This window comes from Drosophila pseudoobscura, chromosome 4 (genome assembly GCF_009870125.1).
Source record: "Drosophila pseudoobscura strain MV-25-SWS-2005 chromosome 4, UCI_Dpse_MV25, whole genome shotgun sequence".
Lineage (NCBI taxonomy): Eukaryota > Metazoa > Arthropoda > Insecta > Diptera > Drosophilidae > Drosophila > Drosophila pseudoobscura.
The window spans coordinates 28,231,945-28,249,732 of NC_046681.1; the positions used below are offsets into that span (position 1 = coordinate 28,231,945).

The following is a 17,788-nucleotide window of genomic DNA, read 5'->3' on the forward strand; positions in this document are numbered from 1 at the left end:
GTCCGGCATTGTCTGATTCTGTAAGGAACAGGATCGCAGTCTGTGTCTATCCCAAGGAAGTACCATTTAATTAGCTATTTTCCAGACTGACAAACACTCCTGCCGAGTATTAATTTTGTCTGGTTCTGAAATTACTTGGCCGCAAAACTAGGGCTTTGTGTGGAGTGCAATGTATGGGAGTTGTAGTTGATTTCCCCATTGCACTCCGATAAATACATAATCTGTGAAACATTGCCAGGGGTGGGGGAAGGGGGGCTGCATTAATTAATGCATTTGCCATCCGAGAGTGTGTGGGTTTTTGGCCAATAATCACTGCTGTTCATCTTTGGAGGGCAAAGACTCAATTCATCTACATTTTGTCCATATTTAATGGTTTGTTGAGTTATATTTGTAGTACACATACATACACACATATTTGAATATTGATTTTGCTATATAGAAAGAGTACGACGCACGACGACTGCAGTACAGAACATTTTCAGCAACATCAGCTTTTACAAAGGCCTACAAACATCGGTTAAACATATAGAAATACGCAGTTGAGGTAATCGTTTCCGTTTCCGCTTAGGCCTCCACAGAGCCCTCGGCTTCCAGGGCCTTTCGGTTGGGCTGCAAACAGAGCACAATTTAATATATTTTACTTATGTTTCCGTTAAAGATATCCCCCACCTTTGGGTGCATCAGAATGAAGGGCAGCTCAGCGCAGAGCTCGCCGCCGAGGGCTCCCAGGAAGAGCTTGACCTTCACGGCATACGAGACGATGATGCCAAAGGCATCCCTGGCATCCTGACTGGCAATCCTGCAGGGACGATTGGGATATATAGATTTAGGCGATGGCGATGCGATCCCCCTACTCACAGTGTGGTCGATGCCAGGGCTGTGTCCTTGCGCTTGACATCCCCCTCCACGGCGATGCCCGCCCGATCACAGTTGGCCACCAGAGTGGGCACCAGGTACATGACCTTCTGGAGGCTGGAGCCCGGGTTCAGGGGGCAGCCCTCGCTCGTCTCCATGAAGGCAATCGTGTTGCGGAACTGGCCGTTCTGGAAGAGCACCACGTCGACGCCCTGCTGGACCATGGCCTTGACCTTCTTGACCACCTTGTTGGAGTTGTTGCGCACACAGATGTTGACCGAGATCTTCTCGCCGTGGTGGTACAGCTGCTTGTCGAGGGTCACCTCCAGCTCCAGTTCGCCGGGCGACAGCAGGAAGTCCTTGCGGACGACGGTGCAGGGCTGGATGCCCTGCTTGGTGGGGGCGTACTGCACCTTGCGGATGCCCAGGTTGATGGTGCTGCGGCGGTGCGACCTGTCGCAGTCGCTGTCGCCGGTGAAGATCTTCACGAAGTACTGGACGCCGCAGGGCTGGCTCTCGTCGCTGGCCTTCTGCTGCAGCACCACCGAGGCCGGGGAGCTGGGCGGCATCTGCATCACGAAGGGGTAGGCGTTGGAGCCGAGCTTCTTCAGCAGCCGCTCCTGCATCTTGGTCAGCTGGATGTCCTGCTTCTGCGGCGGGCACACCTGCTGCGAGACCAGCGTCAGCTCCTTCTGGAAGCGCAGGCCAATCATCTCGTCGTCCTCGCGTCCATACCGGAAATTGCACACCAGCTGCACAAAGATCTTGCGGTTCTGGCGCACGTACTCATCGTCCAGGACCACGATGCCGTCTGCAAAGGGAAGCCTAATTAATTGGCCATTAGAGCACCGCGGCAGTCACGTATCCGTGCCGGATTCTATGCTCTTCTATGGTCACGTAACTAATAAGCTGCTTTTGTTGGTAATGCAACCATCAGGGTATCTATCAGGGGTTGCATAAATTAGGGCTTAATTTAATTAGGTCTCGGGGGGGGCAAGAATGATGCAAAAAGGTGGGGCAGGATCGTTTGAACTGCTTTGAGAGCCAACTGAAGTGATAATCCCATTCAGGCGGTGATGCCGTAACGACGGACGATGGTACTCCGGATGTATTCACGGTCTACCTACCGATGGGCTCCACCTGCGTCACGGAGTCCACGAACTCGCGCCTGTTCATGTAGAGCGTGATCATGTTGTTGGGGGCACATTTCTTGAACACCTTGAAGTTGACCACCATTCTGAAGCTGTTCTGCCGGACTCTATGCGGGGGAAATATATAGTTTCGCGCTCGTCGATTGTGATACGCCGCGTTGCGTCGCTCGCGTCGTTATTGGTGAGCGCCCGCCGGCTGTCCGGCCTTTATACCCGGAGCCCTGCCGGTCCACTGCACCTGGCTGCAAATTCAATTAGCCGGCGCTGGAAACGACCAAAATGCTGACGCTCTGCCCTGCTAGGGCTTCCCGGCCGCGTCTTTGATATTGACATTGCAACACGCGTGGAAAATCGATGCCGAGGGGGGGCCGTACTACACGGCGTATTAGCAATGCCAGAAATACTCGTAGCAGCCCCAGCCACAGCTCAGGCGTTGTGTTTTGGTTTGTTGTTTCCCCTCCGTGTCCAGCGAATGACGCAGTTGCACAGAAATATTACCTGCCATTTCCCTAATTCAATTGAGGGTTTTTCGGGGGCAGGTGGAGCCGCTTTAAAGCCAGGAACTGTCTTTGGAAGACACTTCTGCGCATTCATTTATGCAAAAATATTCCAGACACAGCGCCCTGCCCCACTGGTTCGTGCAACGAAATCGCATTAGCATTAAGCAGGCTGCTCAACAGAGTCAATGAACGTAATTATTATACTCCTGACATTCAAAATATGAACAAAGTTGTGTGAAATATATTGTTCTTTATTGTGCCCGGCCTGGGTCCTGGGTGCTGGGTCCTGGGCCCCAACTACTGCCGGCCGACAGTCGCCTTGGGCCCCACAAAACCGACAATGAGGCCCTTAATAATAGCAAAACTTTTGCACTCTCGACGTGTGAGTGGGGCCCTGGCCATGGGGCTGGGATGTCCCTCATTTAAATACATTACAAGTGAACTTTCGAGAGGCGTTGATACGGGCAGGGCCCCCCCCCCCCACTGCCGGGCCATATGCTGGGAATTGAGTTATGTGCGAGCTGAGGGGGGGCTGAGGGGCAATTAAATTCAATCTCCTTAAAGGTCGCCCTTCGAGTGCAGAGTGCCGTGTGGCTGGGGCGGCACAAAGCTGCTTCCTCGCACAATCGACAACTCAATTGAGCAAAAGGCACCTAAGCCCTTCCATTCCTCATAATTCCTCAAACGATTCTTAAAGCAGGAGCTCCCAGTAGAGACAGAGGCAGAGGCCTGCCCAACCCAGCTACACCCCAGCTAATTTGGGAGATTCAATTGCCTGACCAAAGCGAGACAATAGCCTCGGCCAAATTGCATTGCACAATCAGCGGGATTGCCAGGGACGGGCACAGGAGGCATTGAAGCCACTGCAATTGTCGTTGGGCAAATTGACAGCCCACTGGAGCCACAGTCAAGGCATTACGGACCAGAGCTCACCTGGAAAGAAGGCAGGAAAGCCGCAAAGGCCAGAAATATCTCTCATCTCATCAGCCCGATCCTGATCAGCCGATCAATAGCACGGAAAATTGCAGCCATGAGCCAGAATGTTGTTGTCTTATGAAAAATAAAAGCGAAAGCAAACAAAATTGGCAACATTGCCGCACCCCCCACGCCCCACGCCCCGCCCCGACCCGGCGACAATCGACGTTGCCTGCTCGCAGTGGCTGCCATTTCCAGTTACCATTAGCCGAGGGAAGGACATGTCGCACCCTCGAACAAAAAATAGCAAGAAAAAGCCAGGCAGAGGAGTGCAACGGTGGAGCGACTCGACGAGCAGGGTACCTGGTAGTGGAAGGCTCCTCTGGGGAGCAGGGAGGAGGAAGCTAGACTCCGCTGGGAAGCAGGGAGGAGGATGCTAGGCTCCTCTGGGAGGCATGCAGGAGGATGATCTGGCAGAAGCCCTCGAAAAGAGTTGGAACCGCGAAAGTTTTGAAGACAGAAAGGAGCCCAATTGCTGATCCTGGCGGGAGTCCCATATACCCTTCCTCGCGTCGAATACCCGCTGCAAGAGCAAGGAAAAACTGCTCCTGTGCTGCATGAGCGAACTTGGCAGAGATGTCGTCGACGTCGCTGTCGCCATTGCCATCGCCATCGCCATCGCCATCGTCTGACGATGTGCAAACTGGCGGAGTGACAGCAAATGGCGCGGAAACTGTGTGTACGCCAGCGTCAACTAATCGTGGGTGAACAAATCTTTATATATACAACCATCCATCCATCCATCCATCCATCCATCTATCCATATGTATATCTGTGCCGCCGCACCTTCCAGCCCACATTCAAGGCTCTGCCATGACGTCTGTGGGGGTGCAGGGCCTTCGATTGCAGGTGGCTATGCGCTGGGCGTTGACTTCTAGCCGTCACTGTGGCTCTGCCAGTGGTGTGGTATGGAAGGCAATGATGCTTTGACTTCTGAATGAATGGCAAATCAATTAATGAAACCCGAGGGGAGGCAAAGCCCCATCGAGCGTATAAAATAGCCCGCAATATTTTGCAAATAAATACTAAAATATGTGTAGTTTAAAGGCCTGAGATCTAAGAATTCTAGCTTAATGTTTTACCCATAGAAATGGCAGCAAAAAGCACTCTTAGCAGGTGAAAACTATGCCTCAAATATTCCCCTTTATTCCCCATAAATGAGCCAAGACCATGGCCGTCTAGCCTGCAGTAAAAGCCATATTTTGCCGACAAAAGCCAGACCCAGGAGTGTATCCTTTATTGTTTTTCCCCGCTCCATATTTCACATAAACTGTCTTCATAAGACGATCCATGCTCGGAAGAACTATGTGCAACGGAATACCAGCAGCGCCGTGCCCCTTTTGGCGGCATGCACGTGTTGCAAGCCCGGTTTTGTCGTTGTCCGAACCGAAAAACCGAAAAACCTGAAACCGAAAGAGAGCGTTATTGCTGGCTAATTTCCCATGTGCATGCTTGCTTGTTAAATTGATGCATAGACCGGGGCAGGACGAGGTCCAGGACCAGGACGAGGCCCAGGACCAGACGAGGTCATGGGGAAAGTGGCAAGCCATGTTCGTTGGGCAGAGGGGGGCGGGGGAAAGCCCCCTAAGAGCGGTGCAGCGGCAGCATAACTGAAAATATTGTGAAAATAGTAGAGCCGGCCGCCGTGCAACAATGGCCGCTGCCCCGCCCCTCCCCGCCGCTGCCCCGCCCTCCGTTGCAGGTATTTGCGGTGGGGTTTTTGACACAAATTTTGCCGATGACATGTTCAATACACAAAGCTGCGTGCTTAAGTTCGCTCATCCGTATTGTTGTGCTCGTGGCAGAGCACCAGAGTACCAGAGTGGCTGCCACATGCAACCGGAGTGCTCTCCCTCTGTATTTGTCCTCCCCGGCCAGCACGTGTTTAGGGCTGCCACAGCCCAGTCGCTTGTGTGCTCTGCCGACGAGGCTTCAACTTCATTTATCACATTCGAAGGAGAGAAAAATCCACGCCCAGAGAGAACGGGGACTGGATCTGGCCTTTAAAGCACTTGCTTTTTAAATTTGCATTTTCCTGTCAGCGGGTGACACATAAATTTGACAATGTACCCGTCCCTGCCCCTCCTTCCGCTCCTAGGCCGCATTATCCCATTTAGACTCTTAATGGAGTCACACACGTGTGGAGCCTTGTCTCGTCATAAATCTCAGCGGGAAAGCGTCTTCCTGCTTGGTTCTAGGGGGGTTGGAGGGGGGCACACCCCTGGCTGATTTGATATATCCACCTCATATAGGATATTTATGCCTTTCACTTACCGGAGACCCGGAGACCCGAAGACGCCAACGTTATGCCTGCCACAGCGATTGTGGCAAATGCCCAAAGTTCGCCTCCAAATTAGCCAATGCTCAAGGAGTGGCCGTTGTGGCGTTTAAATTATTGAAACTTTTCCGCCGCAGAAGTCCATGCATTTGGAAAACTTTGCAAAAACACACCCAGGGGACCGTTTTGGCGGGTCGGCGGCGAGATATATGGCCGGCAATTGGGCGAAAACATCCTGTGGATGCCATCTACATTTCGATGGCCAATACACTGAAGTTCTGAGCTGTTGCCGAGGCAGATTCCTACCCGGTAATCATTCCTGGAGTCTGCTTAAACATTGTCGGATCCGACAGCCCAAAAAGGAGCTTTAATTGGCCAAACTGCAGATCTGGCCCCTCTCTCGGGCAGCTGGAATTTTTTGTTGATTTCCGTTTTGCATTTTCCGGCAAAACCACAAAAAAAGAAGACTTTTTCGATTTCGGAATTTGTTTTTCTATGGCCCAGAGTGTCGGTTGGCAGCCTCTGCCTCTGCCGTGCCTCTGCCGTAATAAAAATCGTGTCCCGACATATCTCAGCAGGCCTGTCACACGTGTCGAAGCAGTGCAGGATTCGTCCCCCCCCCCCTGTCAGTCCCCCCGCCACTCCCCCGTGGCCTATTCAAATTGTTCATTTGCTTTTGCTTTGGCAACTCTTTTCTCGGGTCTTTTTTTGTGCTGCTGTCAGAGCCATCGGAGGTTAAGGCCTAATGGTTTTTTGTGCCACATTTACAAATGCTTTGAAAAGCAATTAGTGCCGACAAATGCGTGCCTTGACATTGGCCCGGCCGAAGACATTGCCTGTCAGGGGCTGCCAACGATTTGTCATGCGGCGAGAAGGCTTCAAGCAATGAAGGGGAATGCCCGAAGGAGGGGAGAAAGGAAGTAATTCATGGCTTCATATTGGGGGCTTCATATTCCTGCCTCAATCCTTCCTTGTTCTTTATAGCCCAGCGAGAGAAAAGCCCTCTACCTGGTTAGCCGCTGTCAAAAGTGCATTTAATTCAATTTCCCAGTAAAGCGGCAGCCCCGCTAAAAGGCTGGGCGCCTGCTGCTGCTGTGCACCAAAGTTGAGTAGCTGCCTGATTAAATTTACACACTGAACCGCAACTGTTGCATCCACACAGGGCGCACACACACAGGGCCGCATCCAGCAGATCAGAGCAAAAGCCAATAAAAAGGCAGGCAGCTTGAACGAATTTTATATCCCCGACAGCAGGACACCAGCAGGAACAAAGCCGAGGAGCTGCTGCTTTGGCTGTGCCTTTAACTAGGAAATCAATCGAAGGCTGCCAGATGGGAGCCCCCATCGATGGCTGGCAAGTGGGAGGGCTGTAAAGATTTTTATAACAAAAACTGCACGGACAGACGCTGCGTATGAGCAATTTGATCTCGGGGCAGCTGCCTCGAGTGGCCCTGAGTGCCCCGAGTGGCTGCCCCGAATTAAAAGAGGATGCACCGAAGGGAATGTAGTCGAAAATTGGAATTGGATGGCAGGCAATTGGGTATTTCTCTATATTTCTATAACTCTTCCGCACGAATGGCACACTTCAAATGTTAATCAGTGCCGGACGGGACGCCACTCGGCCCTCGGCCCTCTGCCACTCGGCCACTCGGCATGTGTCAAGTGTAGCAATATTGATGTGCAATCTCAAGAGCTGCAACCGCATTGCTCAATTTGCATGCACTAGAGCTCCTCCTGCTGCTCCTCCTGCTGTGCAGAGCCTTTGCAGGGCTCATGCATAAATTCAAATGGGAGTCGGCAGGGCTCTGGCTCCGTCTCTGGCTGGACATTCAGTCTATAAGATTCATGATTCGGCAAACAAATGGCTGGCAATTTTTCACAGCGATCGAAGCTTGCTTTGCATAATTGAGGCGGGGCCCGGCCCGGACGGAGAGGGAGAGAGAGTCCATCATTTATTATAACGCACTTTGATGAGAGCTTCTGGAAGCCACAAAACGCTGAAATTATTCTTTAGTCGGTGCTAAATCAATGCGAGTCGATGTGGCATGTGGCATGTGGCATGCAATCAGCAACAATAGCAATCCGAGTGCCGAGTAACCCAGCCACAACGGAAGCGGAAGCAATTTTCATTTGCGTCGAGTTCGGTTTCAGCTCTGGTGTCGTCCTTGCGGTCGCTTAGGGTCCCGGACCCGGCACATCCTCAGCGACACACAGTGTTGCCACACAACACAAGATACGTGGGGCACGAAGCGCGCCAGGAAATGCACTGCGGTCTGCCAGGGTTGGCATTCCCTTTCGGGGTTTTTTCTTCGAGTGTAGAAAAACGATTTGGCGCTTGGGTTTCATAAACAGTCACACTTTATTACGGATTCGGATAGATACAGTTTCCGGACTTGGGATTACTTATATCGAAAAATGCCAAGTTCTTGGGTCTGCTTAAAGGGGGAAATATTTCTTAGGGGGGGAGGGGGGCCTGTACTTAGACACTATCTTTTATATATATATGTAGTATATGTATGTAAGTGTGTGTCTAATCCACTAACTACGTGCTATTTTATTTTTTAGTTTTTTATTTTTATTTTATTTTGTTACTTTTTACTTTTAAATTCTCAAACAGCGGCTGCTCAATTTTGAATCGCATTGGCCAAATATACAAAGTGTCCTTTCTCCTTTCTTTACTTTTTCTGGGGTTCCATCTTGCTTAATATTTATTTACACAATTTACGGGGGTTTTTATCACATTTGAAATGTGTGAAATTAATTTTTAACCGGGGTTTCCTCTGGGTCTCTCTTACATTTCTACCAATTTTATATACACACGAGCATATAAAAAGTGTTTCGTTTTTAAAATTAAATTACAAGTATCTTAGTGAAACTCCCGTTAGGGTTTTTAATTGTGAAAATGGCAGTGTGATCGCAGGGGGGGCGGGGGTGGCTTGGGGGCTGACCGAATGATTAATGCACTTAACAGCGAACTCAAATCCTAATTACCGCACTTCGATTTGACCCCGGAAACAGAGCCTCCGCACTGCCATTAATTATACGCCCCTCGGGCCTCCGCTGGGGGTGCGGCTTACGTCGGTGTCGTGCTTACTGTTTGCTTGGCAAACCTGCCCGCGGATGAGGCCACTGATGCCACTGATGCTGCGGTCGAGACGGAGCCCCTGGGTCAGTTAACGCTGACCAGCGGCTCCACAGTGCTGCTGAAATGGACCAGCTGCTGCTGCACCTCGCGCAGGCTGGCCAGGCTCCCCTCCATCGGGTGGTGGTGCTGCGGCGGCGGCGGAGGCAGGACCACAACCACAGCCTCGGCTGGCGGGGGCATCGGCATCGGCATGGGGGAGGGGGCGCCCGGCGGAATGACTGTCGCTGCAGCTGCCACGGCGGCCATGGTGGTGGCTGAGCCCGGCGAGTGGGAGACGCTGTACATGAGGCTGCCCATGCTGGGGTGCTGCTGGTACACGACTGGCGGAGCCGGAGCCGGGGCCGGGGGCAGCATCAGTTCGTCGATGGTGCAGACGCGATCGTCGATGGGGAAGGTGAAGCTGATTTCCTTTCCCTTGTCTTCGCCGGTGCTCGGGGCGGGGGCGGGGGCCGGGGCATGGGCTGGCGTGCTGCCATTGCCAGGACTCGGACTGGGACTCGCTCCATGCCCGTTGGCCTTTGCTAATGGTCCAGATACGGTTCCTCCTGCTGCTGCTGTTCCTGTGGCCGGGGATGTGGCCAGGGTCAGTGTGGTTGTTGTTGTGGGCGAGCTGCCACTCCCATTGCCCAGCGCTGTAATTGTGGTCGCCTCCAAATTCTTTTCCAGGCACTTGCTCTCGCCTGCGGAGTATACAAAAGGGAAAAGGAAAAAGGAAAATGGGGGAAAAGCAAATGAGTATCAGCGATGGCAGTAGAAGAAGCCTCAAGGCCCCTGCAGTGCATGCCCCCCTTCCCACCCTGTGGCAGTCACTGTTTAATTCACAGTTCACTCGCATTCTACAGATCCCAGAGAAATATCTCAATTGCCAATTGACTGCCCGAAGAAAGAGTTTCCATCTGAAAAAACCCCACCGAAGGCAGGCCCCCTTCAACTCCATTTCCCCCTCTAAAGACTCCTCTCTATCCCTTGTTTACTTGGCTTTCGGGGGAGTATCTTTCGGCCGTGGTTTCCATGGGAAAAAGTCACAGTTTCGGCCACTTTTTGCCCAGCTCTAGGACCAACAACAAACAGCCCCTCGGGTGGGGACCAGGGGGGGTTTTTTTCTCCTTCTGTCAGCTGAAAAAGCCCCCTCCCCCTGCCCCTGCCCCACCCTCTTGGCCAGACTTCGTTTATCGTGGGAATCGAATTTTTGTGTGCGGCAAAAAGTTTCCGTGCGGCGAGGCGACAGCCTCTAAGGCCATTTTATTGTTTGTGCAGAAATGCTACAATTGCGTAAATTCGGGGAAGTTTTTGTTTCTCTGTGTGTTTGCCCCAGGAGTACGCTCCGCCGAATGGGGCAGGGCCCGTGGGCCAGTTTCAGGTGAGACTCCCCCACCGGAGGGGGCCCTGGCTGGTCAGTGTGAAATTTATTTATTCCTCAATTAGGGGGACGAGTCCGAGCCTCTAAGGAGCCCCGTATAATGAAGCACGTTCTGGTAATTAATTAAGTGCGGCGACTTGTTCCTTTTTTAATTTTGGGGCAATCATTCGGTGTGCGAATGCAGGGCCCATAAATAGCCGGAGCCTGAAGCCTGAAGCCTGGCAAATTGCCCGTTACTCTCGCCTCCGGCTTCGGTTGTAATTAAATTGGAAGCTGCTAATCTCAGTCGGCGGCGCTGTTTGTGTCTACTTACTGCCATTCAGGTGATCCTCCCTGGTGTAGTAGCGGGCCCGGTTCTTGGAGAAGCAGGCCACCAGCGACAGGATAATGACGGCAATTAGCACAAAGATGATGCCGCCCAGAATGGCCAGAGTATTGAGGCCACCTAGAGAGAGAGGGAGAGTTGGAGAGAGCACACACAAAACGATGGAGATTAAGGCACGTATTTTAATTTTAAGTGTCCTTGCCACCGGACCCCTCCGCCCCCCCCCCCCAACGCCCGTCTATGGCTTACCGTGCTCAAGAAAATTATACGAGGTGCTGGCCGCATTCTGCTCCTCGTCGCTGATGTAATCCAGGCACGTGTGCAGCCCGCCAATGTCCAGGTTATTTATTTCGGCGCCTCGCAAACTTTTGGGCAGGAAGCAAATTGGATATGTGTCCCATTTCCACTGCAGCTGCAAGGGGAGAGGAGAGAGCAGACAGGGGGGAAAAGCGAGTCAGCTTTGGGGTTCATTTCTGTGCCCTCAAGACCCCTGGAGCCCTCGGTGGAGAGCGCATCGCGCCCTTTGGGGGCATCATCAATCAGCAAAGGCTTTGAAAACTAATTGAAATTTCCAGTGCCCGACTCTTGATGCCCGATGCCCGATCCATGATTATTTTATTCACTTACTTGCCGCACGACATTTATTAATTTCCCCATGTGGCACTCGTCGCAGATCAGGGGATTGTTGTCGAGCCGCACGTTGCGGATGCCTTGGATCCGCAGGGCCGTGTCCTCGTTGATGCCGTATAATTGATTTCGGGATAAATCCAAAAACTGCCGAAGAAATGCCCACAAAAGTTCAATTAAAAGTGCATTAAAAGACAGAGAGGGGGATGGTGGGGGAGGGGTAGGGACAAGTACAGTTTCATTTTGATGGCAAAAGTCTGCCTGCTGCTGAAATGACAATTAGCTAAGGACAGACGTACCCACAGGAGTCCCAGGAATTGGCCAAAAACAATTTGGGTATTTTTGTAAGGGGCGGAGGGGGTCGGGGGGAGGGGGCTGCTGGAGTGAAGTGTATACACAATTAAATTCAATTAAAATGAAAGGCTTAATGGCTATAAAATGATTGTTGTTGCAGGACCATAAATTTGCCACCAGAGAGAGAGAGAGAGAGAGAGGGAGTCCGCTCCGAGAAGTGGTGGAGCACGGGAGCGGGGGGCGCCCGAGTGACGTGCGGCACGTACAGGGGACAGCGGAGGGACTTGCAACGAAATAAAGCCACGGGTTTGGCTTGTTGTCACAAATATATAAACAGAAATGGCTAACGCCAACGAAAACTGCAAATAGTAATGGCTGAAGGGTCCTCTGGCATCCGCTGGCATCCTCTGTTGTCGGTGAAATATTCTACAAATTGGCCAGAAATAACAATAGATGGATCCTTCGGGGGGAGAGAGAGAGGGAGAGTGGGAGACAAAGGGGTGTCTGTGTGCAGGACTCACCTCCAGCTCCCGACAGGGATCGATGACTTGCAGCGCCATGTTGTCCAGCGAATTGCCCGAGATATTCAGATAGCGCAGCTGCTTGAAGGGCGTGAGAAGGCCAACAGGCAGGGGGCCCATGTCCGCAATGGCCAAGTGCGTCAGCTGGGGAATGAGCTGCAAGAAGGGGCACCTTTAAGAGGGAGTCAAAGCGGGGGAGACCAGGGGCAACCCACCTCGAAGGTGTCGCGCATTTCCATGAGATCCATCAGCACATTGCCGCTGATATTCAGGGCCAGCAGATTGCCCAGGCCCCGCACGGACTGCGGCTCCAGGCGCACCAGTTTGTTGTAGGACAAGTCGAGGAATGTCAGATTGGTCAGCTGGAGGAACGAGTCGTTGGGCACTTTGGCCAGCCGATTGTACGATAAATCTGAAAAGGGTTCGAGCAGAGGGCGGGGGTCACTTGAGAGTTCTTGGGAGCGTATAAAACGGCTTACCCAAGTGATTAAGACTCTTCTGCATGCGAAAGAGCTGGTCCACGACCACGGACAATTGATTGCCGTCCAGCAGGACCTTGTTGAGGCGCTTCACGTCGCGGAACTCGTCCTTCTCGAGGAACTTGAACTGCGGGGGGAGAAGCGAGCAAAATAATGGGAAAAACTGAAAGGAGAACCAAAGGCGACAAACCTCGTTGCGTCCCAAATCCAATTCGCTTAAAAGCGGCAATAAATTGTACAGCTGCGGATTGATTTTCTTCAGCTGACAATTTCGGCATTTGAGTACTTTGAGGTCCTGCAGAAGGAGACATGGAACAATGAGGGGGAAACATGGGCGTGGCTCTCAAAACACTCACCGACACATCGCGGAACACATCCGGCTGTAAATCCTGGAGCGGATTTCCGCTCAGATCCAGATACTTGAGTCTGCTCAGCATGAAGAAGTTGCGCTGCACGAGCTCCACGATTGAGTTATCGGCCAAATTGAGACGGCGCAGATCCTGGCCAGAAAGCGGGGGGAAAAGCAGGGCGAAAAGTTTATTATGGCACGCACTAAATTAATAATACTTTACGATCAAGTACAGGACTACAAGAGTACAGGACTACAGGACTACAGGACTATGGCTAATAATTCATAAATCAGGCAAACATTCCCCGGTCACGGGCGGCGGACTCCGGAAACTGCCAAAAAAGTTGCAACTGCAGCAGAAGGAGGACGTGGGAGGAGGCGGAGAAGGACGTGGGAGGAGGCGGAAGTCGCCAGAGTGCAGTGGAAAACAAAATCGAAAGCAAATTGAAGACAACGAAAGTAACTTTTGGTGCCCGGACCCGGACTCAGGGACCGGGCCCTGGACCGGGCACTTCCGCTGGCTGCTGGCTGCTGGCAGGACTTTAATTCAAGCACGTAAGAACCAACTCCTTTGCCTCTGTTTTGCCCCAAAAAGTAGCTGGCCCCCGCATTTGGGGCAGCTATTAAAAATTCCATAAAATTTATTACAAGAAACGGAATACAGCGGCACAAAATGTACTCGTGCAAAAATTGCAATCATCTTTGGGGCTTAAACGGGCTGCCCTTTCGGGGCTAACGAGGTCTGGACAGATGTGGAGCCGGTATGCAAGGGCAAGGCTGAGGCTTGGGAGGATTAGCGTGTACACCGAGGCATCCACTCGATCGGAGATGCGTATTTCCAAGGCCTCGGAGGCACTACGGAGGGTTTAAACCCTCTTGCGGGTTGCCTGTAGCCACCAGTAGCCTCGTAATTATGTTACATCTCCGTGTAATGAGTTTTCATTTGAAACAAACAAAAAAGCCATCAGTTATGGCCCCCCCTCCCCCCCTGCCCCCCGTCCGTGCCCCTGTACTCACCGTCAAATGACGAAACGTTGAGCTGGCCATGCGTAAAATTTTATTCTTCGATAAATCCAATTCGATGAGATTATCCTGGCCCCGAAAGTTGTTTTCCGTGATGTTGGTAATATTGTTCTTGGACAGATCTGGACGTGACACCGCGATGGTAATTGTTGTTTTTTATCGCACACGAAACACATGAAAAATATGCAAAAAAACAGAGAATTATATTTAAATTGTGTAACATATTCCCCGAATTTCCGCAGAGATTAAAGACCGAAGCTGGAGCTGAAGCCCGTCGAAAGCACATTGCACATACGCCCCGTTGTCTAGGCAACGTCCTGACTGACTGCCACGCCCCGTCTAAACATTTAAATGTACGTAGAAAAAAATGAGGGAAAAGGAAAAGCCAAGGGAAAAGCGAAAGGGAGCCCCAACTGCAGTGGAACTTTGCCTTTTTTGTGGCATGTGGAGTGAAACGCCAAAAAATAAAGATCACAGAATGTAAATAATTGGGGACCGGGTATCTGTATCTGTTGTATCTGTGTCTGTCCCGAGGCGAGAGGGGGGGCGGGGCCACTGGAGTTGTAAAACCCGTGTGGGGCGGGGGACCCCCCCCCCTCGCCTCGTAAAGCACAAATAAACAAGTTTAAAGCCCCAACCGATATCGGGCCAATGCTTTCGTTGGCTTTACACTTGATTTTTGGTTGTTGTTGTTGTTGTTTTTTTGCTGCCGTCATTCGTTTGCCGAATCTTATTTTATTTTCGGGGCGCTTTTTGCTGTTTGGCGCATCAATTTCAATTTTATTGACAAGACAACAAGCCACTGGCGGGCGAAAGGCGACGGCTGGATGCCCTAACGGCAGAGGCCCCCAATTGAGGTCCTTCTTAGGCCACTCTGGGCTTCTGGGGCACTGGCTTGATGCAAAATTCTAGAGACCCCTCGATGGAGGATAGCCGTGTCCTGGCCAGTGCTTTGCTCATTTAACGTTTGCGCTCCTTCATTTGCGTTTGCCTTCGCGTTTTACGAGGCTGCAGATCGCTGGGCTCCCCCTTTGATTGTTCCCCCATAACATTTGCATATCAGCGGGTGGTGGGAGGTGTCTGTGGGAGGCGGCCTCGTAAACCCATTGATTACTCACCTAATATCCGCAGATATTTGAGGCCCCAGAAGGACTCGGCCCCGATGGCGGGCAGGTTGGAGTCCGTGATGCGCAGGATCTCCAGCTTCATGAACTGCCGCAGAGCTGGCCCAATCGTAATGGAGTTCCTGGGGCCGCGTATGATGATGACCTTCACGTCGATGTCCAGCTCGCTGGCGGACAGCAGGGAGTTGAGGCCACCTGTAAAAGAGAGAGAGGAGGGCAGGCCCCTTTTAGTGGGCGTGGCTTGAACTAATTCCATTGTCCATGTCCATCCGCGGCTATAAATACGCTTGAACTGCGGTGCTACGTGGCTTGGCTACAATAGTGGCCCCCGACAATGCCCACAAGATCATTAATTGCAGGGACTATTCGTGCAGGGGGCGGGGGGCCGGTCTGGAGGGGAGGGGGGGCATCCCAACAATGTCCACCCAGCCAGTCGGAATCTATTTAGAATCCGCCAGCAACTACTGCCAACTGAACGGATCCCAGTTACCATTAAGGATTCCTTCTGGCCCCCCTCTACCCCCCCTCCCCACATTTGTATGCAGCGGAATTTTTTAGTTTTCGCTTACTTTTCATTGTGCCCCACAGAATAGTGCTTCAGATCTGGGCTTTATGCATTTTGCATGGCTAAATGTTTGCCTGTGTGTGCGTGTGTGTGCGTGTGTGTGTGTGTGTGTGTGTGTGTGTGTGTGTGGGTGCCTGTCTAAGGACGAAGTTGCATTATAATGCGCTCATTGTAGTGCAGTTGTTGTTGGCCCTGTTGTTGGCCCTGTTTAATGTTGGCTGAGCACGCTGCGGGAATTTTCATAAAAATGCAAAGCATTAACGCTGATTGTAACATATTTTAACGCCCCTTCGCCCCTAGCCCCTCCCCCTCCTGCAGTTTTATTTCGTTGTTGGCATCGCATTATTACTTTTTCGAATCTACTATTTTTGAACTATTTTTTTGTTGGCGAGTTCTTTTTTAAAGTCTCATTAGTCCCGCAATAGAAACACGATAGAGTTTTACGACTTTTAATGCATTTTGCTGGGGGAAATTGTGGCACCCTTAGAGCCCTCGACGAGGACTATCGATCGGTGTCCTTAGAGCACTCCGAAAGGACTATCGAAAGGTGGATGCCATGTCGATCGGAGGATAAAAGGAGAAGAAGATGCCACTTCGAAGGAAACTTTAGGAGGAACAAGTTGTAAGCAAAAGGCGAAGAATCTGCGGAGTTTTATTAAGGGATCGAATGGCTACTCTTGCCTGGCCTGGCTGCTGCCTTCCCCAACGTTCTACCCTCTCCCCAAGCCTGAAAGGAAGCACCATTTCGACGCCTATCCTTACGAGCCCGATATTGCCCAATTCTAATGATTTTTCCATAATTTTAAGCGCCCCTCTTGAGTCCCAAGACCCATGAAATGGAACCCCTACTAATCCATATTCGAAATGAAATTAAAACGAAGCATTCCCACTCGCATTCCCATTCGCATTCAAAGCGATTCAAGGACCCACTCGCACAATCGTGCTAACCAAACAAGCGTTAAATTGAAATTATAGATTTTCGTAGATGGTGTGTGCTCTGAGTGTGTGTTGGCCAAAGCTCCCCAAGAAGCTGGCCAACTGGAGGGGAAACTCCCGCCACAGCCACAGCCACAGTCGGAGCCCCAGCCACAGCCACAGTTGGAGCCCCAGCGACGATGCGTCGGCAAATGACAGTTGAACAAATTGAAATTGTCGGACATTTAAGAAAACGAATGGCTGAGAGCTCTAAAAGTAATGTCCTGTGGATCTGTGGCGCCCCGAGGAGCTGCACCAGAGGAATCGAACGGCAACGGGATGTGTAATTATGACGGCGGCATCCAACGGGGACGCACGCGGCGAGGCCACACTGTAGCCAGCAGGGTCCTTGGTCCTCACCTCATTCTTTGCGCATAATTTGCAAGCATTTCCCCTTATCGGTTCTCGGTGCTGGGTGTTGGGTTTTGCATTTATTGCGCCACTTACCTTTTGTGCAGATGGCCTGATAACGATCCAAGTCATCCATGCTGCATTGGCATTCGGCGGGGCACTTCCTTCTCGTATTGCTGAACAGGGCCGGCATTATGCACAGGCTGAACAGCAGCCACTTCAAAAGCATCTGCAGGCGACACAGACAGAGAACGAGAGAGAAAGAGAGAGAGTGAGAGAATGTGGTGGAGATGGGAGTATGAGAGAAAAAGCTGGAAAAAGTTATTTCACTTTTGTGGTTAGTGAATGCAATTAGTGGCGTTTTGCCTTTTCTAGTCCATGCCCCTGCCCCCCCCCTGCCCACCGCAATGAATATTTTAAGCCCCTTATCCCCCTTCCCCCATGGGTGGCCTTTCCTGAAACTTTAACGAAGCGTTCACCAATCGAACCCCTTTTAATTGCTTTGCCAGGTGATTGAAGGACCCGCAGAACTAATTTAACTTTTCGCCTCCTTGGTTTTGGCCTTCAATTACGTCAAGTGGCCATCTAGTTGGAGTCAAACATTAGGGAATATAATTGCATAAATACGACTATTCCCTATAATTCATAGATAGATAGACAGTGGTGCAGTAGTAGAGTAAAATCCCTATAATTTTTCCCACTGTACCACACTGTAACCTCTACACATTCACATTCTCGTACATATGCTCCCGCCCATGATGAGAAGTGGTCCGCTTCCGCGATGCACTCTCTTGTCGGGTCTTATTTTGCTTTGTTTTTTTCTCTTGCATCACACACGGCGTCAGAGCGCTCTCTGTAGTGCTGTCTGAGCGTAAGATAAGACCTGAAAGA

The 17,788-nt window shown here is 51.4% G+C and overlaps 2 protein-coding genes across 4 annotated transcripts in view; both read right to left on the reverse strand.

Annotated features, from left to right (window-relative positions):
* Positions 1–350: 350 nt before the first annotated feature.
* On the reverse strand, positions 351–2,193 carry Arr1 (arrestin 1). The gene is made up of 4 exons (XM_001357014.4): positions 1,983–2,193; positions 859–1,666; positions 670–799; positions 351–609 (listed from the first exon to the last, which is right to left on the reverse strand). Exons 1-4 carry the CDS (start codon positions 2,089–2,091, stop codon positions 565–567), a joined length of 1,092 nt encoding a protein of 363 aa, XP_001357050.1. The 5' UTR covers positions 2,092–2,193; the 3' UTR covers positions 351–564.
* A 5,901-nt stretch (positions 2,194–8,094) lies between these two features.
* The window catches only part of rdo (reduced ocelli), a 47,548-nt gene continuing 37,854 nt past the window's right edge, over positions 8,095–17,788 (reverse strand). The window contains exons 4-15 of one of the 3 annotated variants that reach the window (XM_015180922.2): positions 16,994–17,126; positions 15,001–15,201; positions 13,877–14,004; positions 12,867–13,010; positions 12,701–12,805; positions 12,511–12,637; positions 12,247–12,443; positions 12,032–12,187; positions 11,217–11,363; positions 10,839–11,001; positions 10,578–10,709; positions 8,095–9,584 (exon numbers count right to left, since the gene is read on the reverse strand). In XM_015180922.2, coding sequence (XP_015036408.2) covers positions 8,929–9,584; positions 10,578–10,709; positions 10,839–11,001; positions 11,217–11,363; positions 12,032–12,187; positions 12,247–12,443; positions 12,511–12,637; positions 12,701–12,805; positions 12,867–13,010; positions 13,877–14,004; positions 15,001–15,201; positions 16,994–17,126 — 2,289 coding nt within the window. In that variant the 3' untranslated portion in view covers positions 8,095–8,928. Of the gene's footprint in view, positions 9,597–10,412; positions 10,508–10,577; positions 10,710–10,838; positions 11,002–11,216; positions 11,364–12,031; positions 12,188–12,246; positions 12,444–12,510; positions 12,638–12,700; positions 12,806–12,866; positions 13,011–13,876; positions 14,005–15,000; positions 15,202–16,993; positions 17,127–17,788 lie in introns of those variants that run through there. The other 2 variants (XM_033380752.1, XM_033380754.1) reach the window with 2 other exon arrangements.

Coding starts and splice junctions, on each gene's coding strand:
- Arr1 (XM_001357014.4), bottom strand. CDS start 2,091: ATGGTGGTCAACTTCAAGGTGTTCAAGAAATGTGCCCCCAACAACATG. Junction 800..858: donor GCCCTGGCATCGACCACACT/GTGAGTAGGGGG, acceptor TCGTCCCTGCAG/GATTGCCAGTCAGGATGCCA. Junction 610..669: donor TCATTCTGATGCACCCAAAG/GTGGGGGATATC, acceptor CTCTGTTTGCAG/CCCAACCGAAAGGCCCTGGA.